Raw genomic sequence first — 11,175 nt, forward strand, 5'->3', positions numbered from 1 at the left:
AATTTCAACTCTCCAATTTTGTCTCTGCATTTGCTTTGGTTTCTTCTTACCCATCACTTCTGAGTATATTAAAGCGATTGTTCTCTCCCATGCAAGATCTCCTACTTCACTAACCTCTTCAGATCAAATAAACACCAACTTATTTCCTACAAACATTTCATCAAACAAATTCCACTCAATCTACTAATCTCTCATCAATCATCAAGTGCTAATAACACTATGGTTCAAAGTCCCTAAAATGTCTCATTAGCTTATGAATATCATTATGAAGATGTATGTGGTAAAGAGTATTTTCACATAAGAATCAAATGCAAGTGGCTCTCTTCAATGGAGAAAGAAACGAAGTTAAAATCAGTGTTTGCAATGACTTTGAAGTTTATTTATCACATAAAGAAACATTCCTGGTGTTGCCATCAAATAACTTGATCAAAACAATGAATCAACACATTCATTTGCAATGACTTTGAAGTTTATTTATCACATAAAGCTTGCAGATTTCCATCTTATAAGTTGAACTGCCATGACATATTTTATCTATACTGGTATGAAATCAGAAAAATGAGATGGGAGTGATATTCCTTGTGGCTCTGCATTTGAACTTCCAATCTCTATATTCATTGGAAGTGAAAATCGGCCCCGCCAATCCAATCAAATCTACTTGAATTCCTTACTAACAAACCCCCCCCCCCCCAAACTTCACCACAACCCGATCGGAATACCAAATCGTTCTGATTGAAGTCAGAACTAATTGACAAGATATAATCCAATCAAATTTCAAAGTAAATAGGGAGACATCCCCCACGAGTAGGGCTGCCAATGGATTGGTTTGGGTCAGGTTCTGAAAAATTCGAATCCAACCGATAAGAAAAATTGGGAACCGAAACCGAACTGAACCGATAATATTATTTCTCATCCTAACCGAACCGATAAGATATGTTGCAACCCAAAACCAAACCGAACCGACCCGAATTGAAAACTATAAAATCAAATCAATCCTAAATTAAATCAATTAATTTCAACCACACAATTGATAAACATATACAAAATTAATCATAAATATTACTAAAATGTCATCTTATCGGTTTAGGTTCATATCGGTTCGGTTTCGAGTCGGTGGAGGACAAACAAAATTAGCAAAACCCAAACCATTTTTTATCGGTTTGGTTTGGATCGGTTATCGGGTTATCGAAATCCATTGACAACCCTACCCATGAGAAGACGGGTATTGGGACATCACCAATTGATCGGCAATAGGGAAAAAAAGGAATCCAATTTTAATATATTTAAAGAGGCAAAAGAAAAAATAAAAAAGAATGGCTAACACAATGCTCTCTGTGCTACACATCAAAGCAATTATATAAGAAACAATACAACACATGTTCTTAGGTGGTCTCATTCTTTAACCTGAGAGAGAGAGAGACCATGTGTAACAAAGCCACTGGATCCTTCTTTGCCGTTTGTTCAAAGGTGAGTTAAAGCACACCTGACATTTTTTTCACAAAGAACCCAATAAAACATACTTAAACTTTTTTTTCTTTTTAGTACATAATAGAAGAATGATCTAATCACATTGTTTGGGCAATGATTCACCTAAACACACTAATGAAGTTGTAAGGAGTGTTGATTGTGGTGGAGGAAAGACTAAACCATGTCGATGGCTGCCTACGTATCCAGAGTATTTTATGGAATCAAGTTTTCATGTGCGTAGTTCTTTATTGAAATGAATTGAAATGGAGTATTTATAGGCAAGCAATAAGTGAGATTTCTTATTGCCTAAGAAATATAGTTAATTTCCATAATAGTCACAATATTTTATTATTGAGTAATAAAAGTAGGCCAACGTAGTGGGCAATAATAGTATGACAACATATTGAGAAATAAAAGTAGGTCAGCGTAGTGGCCTAGTGGGCAATAAAATTAGGCCAGCATAGTAGGCAATAAAAGTAGATCAGTGATCAGATTCCAAATGTGCATTTTTATCTCATTACATTACTGTATTACAATAATTCTTACTCATAATAAATAGACAACTCATAGCTTTTACTATCATTTGTAGATTATAGGTAATTTCAGACTACTTATCATAAAATATACACTTTAGCGCCAAAAGGAGCTCTATTAACGCTGCTTAGGAAGACTCGAGCTTATATGAGAAAGTGCTGAAAAGTCAAGGTCAAAATCAACGGTCAAAGACAAACCCAAAAGTCTGAAGATTCTATCCTTAACTCAAAAGACTGAAAATGATGTCCTTATCTCAAAAGTGGTTTTAGCTTGCTCTTATTTGCCTTAGCTTGCTCAAGAAGAAAAGATAAAGCATAAAGCTAAAAGCTAAAAGGAAAAGTAAAAAGCAAACACCATGAGGTGTCCTATATCTAGAGGAGGAGGCCAAATCAGTAATTTGTAAAAGGGGGACTATATAACCAAAAAGTGTAGAGAGAGAGAGGACACCTAGAGCTAGTATATTATCATTAGGAGTAGAGTAATTTTCATTCAAGTATTTTTATTATTTAAAGTCTTTTTATTTGCTTTATTTTATTTTCCCTTGTTGTTCTTCAAGTTTTTCTTCAATTAAGTATTTTCAATCAAATTAATTTATCCTACAAGTCTTCATCAAGTTACTCTTATCTACATGTTATTTTAATCAAATTCATCCTACTCTTCAAGTTATTTTAATCATCAAACAAGTCCCTTGTTCATTTACAACTTAGGAAATTAGAAAATGAACTCAAAACTCAAGAACTACATACCCTCTCTTCTTCCTCTAAACTCCTCCATTCAACCTTCTTATTATTTCAAGACGAACTTCAATTTTACTCACACTAACACAACTTCAAATAGCGCCACCGTCATGGATTGATCAAGTTTGGATCAATGGTTGAGCACTCTAAGGAGGGAAGCATCCTTCTCCCACTTTCACTTTCTTTTTTCAATTTCTCGTCATTTTATTTTTGTGTTCTTCCCTACTGATATACTCTATTTCAAATCCAGGGCCATAGTCAAAGAGCTGGACCTGTCGACGAAAACCGGAGTACTTTCGCCGAGATCCACCGCGCAACCGCCCCCACCAAGGACGCGCCTGCCCATGCCACATCAGCACCAACAGTAAAGCTTCCGGTCGGTCAGGTTGCCTCCACTTAGGATAGGGAAATCATATCACTTGGTTGAAATTGTATAACTTACCAAGAATTAGAGTTTTAATTACCCTGGGCTGTTTGAGCGTGTGAGGCTCGTGAATCATCATCGGCTCACGCTCTTCTGAATCAACACTCTAATTAGGATTTTCTTTAGTTAATCTAATTAGTTATATTAGTAGTAGATTTACATTTATGTACTTGGGCCCTTGAAGGCAAAGTTGTAACTTATTGGCTATGCCACAATTCCAACCGACATGTGGGTTTAGTTAGAAAAAAAAATTGTAACCCGAACGTTAAAGCTCGAGCGATAGGATTTGACAAATCAAGAAACCACACACTTGGTCAAACCCCACCAATGAAGACTCAACCTCAAGCGGCGTGTAAGCACAGACTTGAGAGGTAATCCCTTAACCTCCTTGAATCCCCTAAAAGAGGATAAAACCGTGTTACAAAGTATGCATGTTTGATTGCGATTTAAATTTAAGCACAAAGGCTAAACCCCAAGCCAAAATAACAACCATTGGGGAGTCATAACCAATGTAGTAAATGGACATTGCTTGTTACTTGAGGCCTGGATAAAACAAAAATTAAAATCAATCAACTAAAGAATAACATAGTCACGTTCCTCCAGAAAATGACAAAAATATAGCCACGAGGATTTAGAGTAGATAATTATCAGATTCTGGTGGACCAAACTACCTTCCTCACTCCCCTTCCCTAGATTCACTGTGAGTGAGTTTCTTGGTACGTAGCACACCACTTGGTGAAGTGATTATTTTACTTTTTTGAGTTGTGCAGTAGATCCTGCCCGTTCTCATAATAGAAGATTCTCTATACAACAATAGTGATATGATTTTCTACAAAACAAAAACACGGGCAATGGATTCCACATAGACCAACTTGTCGATCACGTACCCTCCACTCTCAACCACTCGTGGCGGACCATGTGTCCAGACTACAAGGCGAGTCGTCGTCACGACCTAAGGTCATCAAACGGCGTAGGAAAACGTAAATCACGCAAGCTAGTCAACAACATCATTAATGACCATTATTACTTCATAATGGAAGGAGTAAAAGAAAACATCAAGACAATAAAAAGGGGATCTACGCTTTATAAAAGGAGGCGTCTTCTCCATTCTCAAAGGAGGAGGCTCACATTCTCTCCATCTCCAACTCAATCACTCAAGATGAACTACGTCTGACTTGATTCCAATTCATCAGAGAACTGGATACGTAGGCAGCTCAAAACACCGACTTTAGTTTAGTCAGACATCTTATACAAGCCCTATTCTCTGAGATTGTAAGGTCGTGACTAAATGTACCTCTACACCAACCCTTAGAAGTACGCAATCTCCATTCTTCTAAGGGTAGTTTGAGGATCAGTTATGTGTTACTAAGGGTTACTCATATCACGTACCATGCTATTCGTACAAGACATCTTACGTCACGTAATCTCCATTCTTCTAAGGGCGGCTTGAGGATCAGTTATGTGTTGTAGGAAACTTATTCCAAAAATATACTTATTGTTAAGTAAACAAGAAAATCAAATTGATATAACAAATATATCATGAACAAACCTTTAGTTCAACAAACAAACAAACCTTTTAGTTTAACTAATGAACTTAATTTACCAATGATTAAATCCGAGCCTAGTGAAGATTCACTATGTCTTTAAGACAGATTTTCCCCCTCACGGTGCTTAAAGGTTGATGAGAAACTGTCTCCCAAGATAGAACGAATTTCCTTCTATAGAAAGCTAGCACTTCAATTCTATAGAATCGGCGAACACAACATAGTATTTGACTAAGAATAGGGGGAGAAGAGAAAGATCGTAATTTGTGATGCGGTGTGTCTTTCTCTCCAAATTCATCCACTATTTATAGGTGAGTGATGCCTCTTCGAAACACACAGTGACTCTTCGAAAAAAGTAAATAACTCTTTGAAAAGTCGCATATTTCAAAATGACACTATTTCGGCATAAAACATTATTTCGAACCAGTGCTTATTTCGAAAGGTCACACATTTTCGGCATGATGCACTGTTTCGAACCAGTGCACATTTCAAAATGTCGAACCTTTTCGGCATAATGCACTGTTTCGAACCAGTGCACCCTTTCGAAAAGATTTTTCTCACTTTACATATTATTTCAAGAGAAACTCATTTCATCCCAATGTGGGATAACTTGGGAGACAAATTACTCATTCATATCTCAATGGATTTGTGCAAATCCATTTTTCTAACATGTGTTACTGAGGGTCGCTCATATTACCATGCTATTCGTACAAGACATCTTAGGTCTTGCACAATAAATCTCCCAACACACATAACTAAAATTTTTGTATCCGTTCTTGAAATTTTTGTTGGTCGCTATGTCTGACCATTCTCTTGCTTCTTATGTGGTTGGTAAAACTTATCCTAAAATTAGCCCATTGTATCAATCTTTATGACATTTATGCATGTTACTATTGCTCCTATGGCCTCATCAATCTTTGGAGTAATGGGCTACTGTTCTTTTGTTGGAAGGTGTGAAGCTTTCTCTACGTACCCTCGTATAGTACTTATGATCTCCTCCATGGGGCATGGACTGTCTTCTCTGATGCTTGAGATGGACCGTATACTTAGACCTAATGGCTTCATTCATTATTGTGCGAGACAAGCGCTCAGTTGTGGAGTACATTAAGAAGTATCTACCAGCACTGCATTGGGATGCTGTTGCAACAGCTGATGGTGAGTCCGACCCGGAGCAGGAGGAGAACGAGGTTGTCTTTGTAATTCGAAAGAAGATGTTGCTGGCAAGCGCAAGTGTTAGGGATTCCACATAGTTTGTGTACAGTTTTATAGCCACGCAAATGATGAGCCTCCCAGAAAAGGCATGGTCCTAGTAGTTGAACAATCAATAATCAACATGTATTCATCTGAATTTTGTAATCCTAGTGTTGTTCTGATAATGTGATCCCGAAGTTGTAAGTAATTAGCTCCTGTTTCCACTAAATTATCGTTTCTTTGTAACAAATGACGTTAAAGAAATTTATTTTTCCCAAAATTTTGGCTTTAGCGGCTATAGAACACACACCACTAATTTGGAGTGTCTTGCAACGCTTTACGAACGTGAATGCGACGTCAAACGAACAATTGCAAAGAAGTAGGCAACACCCCATTCACTGATTCACCCATATTATGATAGTCTATAAACGAATCCTCAATTAAGAGATCATCCATTTCTTTATTGTGATGGGAGTTCCCTTGTGGTGGTCATGTTTACTAAAGTCAAGAAAAAAGCTAACTTCTTAGTAAAATATTTAATCAAGTTTAGGATATAATACATTAATACTTATACAAGACTAAACAATAGCAGATGCCGACTAGCAAAGTAGATAAAATTTTTTAGGTGATCAAAGAGTACTGATCTTATTTAAAATAGACTTGCCAATAAAAAAAAAAAACAAAACAATGTGAAGGCAAAGGATCACAACAACCTTAGCGAATATAACAAAACTAATAATCTTTAAATAATGAATGCCAATATATTTTGACTAGCCTCCAAATAACTAGTTGTTGGATGTGAAAGCTTAATTAGTTGCATTTTGGTTTCAATGTGGGAAAGGATCAAAGGAGAGAGATCCATACTTTCCTTGTGGAAATGTATAGTTCTTTTTCACTGCCTTATTTATACGGCATTTTAACAGGTATCTAAAATCTATTGTATAGGGATCAAATTGGAAATGGAACCAAAGGTTTTTATATCACGGTAAAGATGTACGATGTTGTCCTTATCAAAATCAATTAATGTGTTTACAGATTGTTGATGGTATCATCAGAATCGATATTAGTAGTTATTTACTTATTTTAACTGATAAACGTTGGTGCAGGCCGGCATACAAGAGAGTTAAACTTTCGAATGTGTAAATGAGATAGCTTAAAGATAAATTAATTAGATGTACGACAAAAGTAATGAAAATATGTATGAAACCATGTGAAAGGGGTAGTCAATGTTCACCATGAAATGTGATTGTAAACACGCAATAATTTTACACCAATCCAAGTTGTATTAATTAAATAGTACTCCTTCCAGAATGGACAATGTTAATGGTATAAAAAAATAATAATAAAAATAAAATTGCAACATGCGCCAATTGCCATTACAAAATGAGCTGCTGGTCGATTTATTTTATATATTTATAATAAAATCTTCAACGCCCATTGCCATCCCCAGTTCGCTTTGAACATTATTATATTAAACTCACATCAACACTGGTTAACAACTTAAAGATAAATCAGTCTGGTTTGGTTAGTATCCAGGCTTTCATCATTTGCTATTTATAATGAATTTAGTTGTGTATTATTGTCATCAGGAGAAATATTGTCTTTGACTTTTACTTGTGCAAAGCATACTGAAACATGACTTAAGAGTACCTGATCGGATTAAATTTAAGTACAAAAGAAGAAGATCGAAGATATATTCCCTTGTCGACGTACAAGAGCTTCAGCAAAGTAAGTACATACTATGTTTTGATTAATTGACATACAAGAAAGTTATGCCAAACGAAAATTAAAAGGGAAGCATGCCCATTGCTCCCTTATTTCCATGGATTATATATACAGACTTCACTGGTTTGCTAGATGAAGGAAGAGCTTTCAATATAATATAATTAGTATGTATGTAGCAATGTAGGAGATTTCTTTTTATCAAAATTGTATTTATTTTTCTTGTCATTTTTTGTACATTAAAGCGATGTAAAAAGAAAGAAAAGAAAGGGTGGCTATTTACAAAATGGTGAGAACATTTTTCTGTGCAAAGAAATACATACAACACACAACATGGGGTAACTGCATCGTTGTATAGAAAACAAGTAAACCTACTAATTTCATACCAAACATATGCACTACATACCACCTACAGAACAAGCTAATCAATTGAACTTTACGTTTACCTCATTCTCACTTTTTCCTTCTGTTTTCTTAGGAATATAATCGTCCTTGTCATTCACTACTAGCTCCATACTCTTGGTTGGATTTCTTCTCATAGCAACACTGTACCACCTAGAGGGCCGGGATGGGGAGTCGAAGTACAATAGAGGAGCTTTTAAGTAAACTAGCACAGGAAAACCCACGAATGTTTTCACCTGCGGAGCTCAAGAAAATGACATCAAATTTCAAAACTATGATAGGTTCTGGTGGTTTCGGAGACGTCTACAAAGGCCAAATGTCTAACGGTGTGGAAGTAGCCGTTCGAGTGGATAAGGGCGTTTTAACGGAAAAGGAATTCATGGGTGAAGTGGCAACATTGGGCAAAGCACATCATCGAAATGTAGTTAAACTATACGGGTTTTGCTATGGTGATGAAATGAAAGCACTTGTTTATGAGTATATCGAAAATGGGTCATTGGATAGGATTTTGTTCCACAATCACCTTAGTATAGAATGGGAGAAGTTATTCGATATTGCTATTGAGATAGCAAATGGGCTCTCCTATATGCATGAGAGTTGCCATCCGCAAATAATTCACTATGACATCAAACCTGACAATGTGCTCATTGACTCAAACCTTTCTGCGAAGATTACAGGCTTTGAATTGGCCAATGCTCGCGATAGGGGTTTGAGTTTTGTCGAACAGACCGTCGTCAGAGGGACCCTAGGTTATACTGCCCCTGAGGTTGGTAAGGGATTCAATGTAACTTCCAAAAGTGATGTTTACAGTTTTGGGATGATGCTATTCGAAATTTTAAGAAGGAAAAGAAACTCTGTGGGCCCTGGTTGGTTTCCAGGGGATGTTGCAGCTCATTTGGAGAACGGGGAACTTGAACGTATTTTTATTGTGTGTGGCATTGAGGAGAAGGATAAGGCAAAAGCAGAGACATTATCTGTAGTTGCATTATTGTGTACTCAGTATAGTCCCCAAGACAGACCTAACATGAGCACTGTGGTGAAGATGCTCCGGGGTGAAATACAACTACCTCAGGCGCCAACCAATCCTTTTCCTTTTTATGATCGATATGATGACGAAAGGTACGTTTCACTTGCTTTGAGATATTCATATTAAGCGGCGGATGATAACGTCAGTTATTTCCATTGAGCATGATCGCATTGAAGTTTGTTTATTTCCCCATAGGAATCGATCCCACTTTTTTTTTTTAAGGAAAATTGATACCACTGCTCAAGTTATCTGATATTAATAAAATTGCATGTATATTATATTCATAAAACTATTTATATTTATTACAAAGTTAACTCTTTGATTTTCAGCCTTTTTGAGACATCGGAGGGTTCACCCCAAAGAGCATCTGGTTCAATACTATTTTCAGTGAACTCTCAAGAGGATATAGAAGGAGCTAGCACCAAAAAACGCATTGTGGTTGGAATACAAAAAGTACTAAATGAACTGAGAAGCGATCGTGATTTCAATTGGTATGGTAAGGATAAGCTTGAAGAGGTACTGGTTGAAACTCTCGAAGTTCTGAATACTTTGAAAGAAGGGGCATATGGAAGTTCATCTCGAATTGAAATGTCACTAGGCCAATTGGATAGAAAGAAAACAAACATGGTCGGTCTAAAACAGTATTCTAATGAGGATCTCACACACTTTACAAAAAACTTCACTATTCCAATAGGTTCTGGCGCATATGGAGATGTCTTTCAAGGTGAACTACCTGGTGGTGTGCAAGTTGCCGTTAAAAGACTAATAAATATTGCAACCGATGTCAACACATTCATGGCTGAAGTGGGAACAATGAGTAGTACTCTACACCGAAACTTAGTTAGACTTTATGGGTATTGCTTTGAGGACAACATGAAAGCACTAGTCTACGAATACATGGAGAAAAAATCTTTGGATATGATTTTAAGGCAGAAAGACTACGATTTACAGTGGAAGGAATTGTATGATATTGCAATTGGGACAGCAAGGGGGCTCTCTTATTTGCACGATGGTTGCCATGATGAAATAATTCATTATGATGTAAAGCCTGCCAATGTGCTCCTTGACTCGAAATTTTCTCCTAAGGTCGCAGATTTTGGACTTGCTAAGATTTCGAGAAGGGACGCTAGTCATATCTCCCTAGTCACATTTAGAGGAACCCGCAAGTATGCTGCCCCGGAAATGTTCAGCCAAATCCCCGTCACTTCCAAAAGTGATATTTATAGCTATGGTATGGTGCTTTTTGATCTTTTAGAGTGGAAGAGGAATGTTGAAGATCAAGAATGGTTTCCTGCACTAGTTTGGGATAAGTTCAAGAAAGAAAAACTGGACGAACTTATGGGGGAATGCGGCATCGAGGACATGAACAGAAACCAGGCAAAGATACTGTGTACAGTTGCACTATGGTGTACTCAGCATCGACCAAATGACAGACCACCAATGGGCCATGTGGTGCAGGTTCTTAAGGGGTTCGTAAAGCTTCCGCCACCTAAGGATCCACTTTATCCGTATAGCGTCTCCTCAAACCCAGGCAAGTGGGGAGGTAGTTCCACTTCCACAAGCATTAGTGGGCCGCCCTTTGATTAGTTTCTTCAATTGTCTCTTACACAATGACTAGCTATCGTATTTTTATTTCTGAAAGTAAACAGTGGAAGCTCAAGTTTGTTTAGACTTTAGAGTGAGCAGTCTGAGCTTGAGTATCGAACGTTTGTAAAATGAAAACTAAATGAAAGAAAGTTGTCTCTGGTCTCTCCAGTATATCTTATTGTGAATTAAGCACAAAACAAATAATATAACTAAGATCCCAATGCTCGGAACTAATTTGGAGTGAATTGTATGTCATTAGGTAATGTCCGTGAATGTCATGTTTCGGCAGTAAACTGCTTCAACACAATGAGAGTAATGGTAAAGAACACACTTTAAACGGAAATTTGATGTTGGGAGATTTAAACCGAACCAAATAATGGTTGCCTACGTACCCAAGATCTATTTTCTAGGGGTCAAGTTTCAAGGTAGTTCCTTATGAAAAATAGTTTGGTATTTATAGAGGTAGAGTAGAGAGTCCTAGCTCAAGTAATCATGTAGCTTGAGTAATTGTGATAGACTATAACTCTCAACTGATAATTA

The 11,175-nt window shown here is 36.9% G+C and overlaps 1 protein-coding gene across 1 annotated transcript; it reads left to right on the forward strand.

Moving 5' to 3' along the window:
* The first annotated feature begins 6,782 nt into the window (after window positions 1-6,782).
* On the forward strand, window positions 6,783-10,793 carry LOC147505905 (uncharacterized). Its single transcript, XM_086558303.1, has 3 exons — window positions 6,783-7,625; window positions 8,098-9,140; window positions 9,378-10,793. The coding sequence occupies exons 2-3, from the start codon at window positions 8,188-8,190 to the stop codon at window positions 10,633-10,635; spliced, it is 2,211 nt and encodes a 736-aa protein (XP_086414429.1). The 5' UTR covers window positions 6,783-7,625; window positions 8,098-8,187; the 3' UTR covers window positions 10,636-10,793.
* Window positions 10,794-11,175: the final 382 nt, after the last annotated feature.

Source organism: Coptis chinensis, chromosome 4 (assembly GCF_015680905.1).
Source record: "Coptis chinensis isolate HL-2020 chromosome 4, ASM1568090v1, whole genome shotgun sequence".
In the NCBI taxonomy this organism is placed as follows: Eukaryota; Viridiplantae; Streptophyta; class Magnoliopsida; order Ranunculales; family Ranunculaceae; genus Coptis; species Coptis chinensis.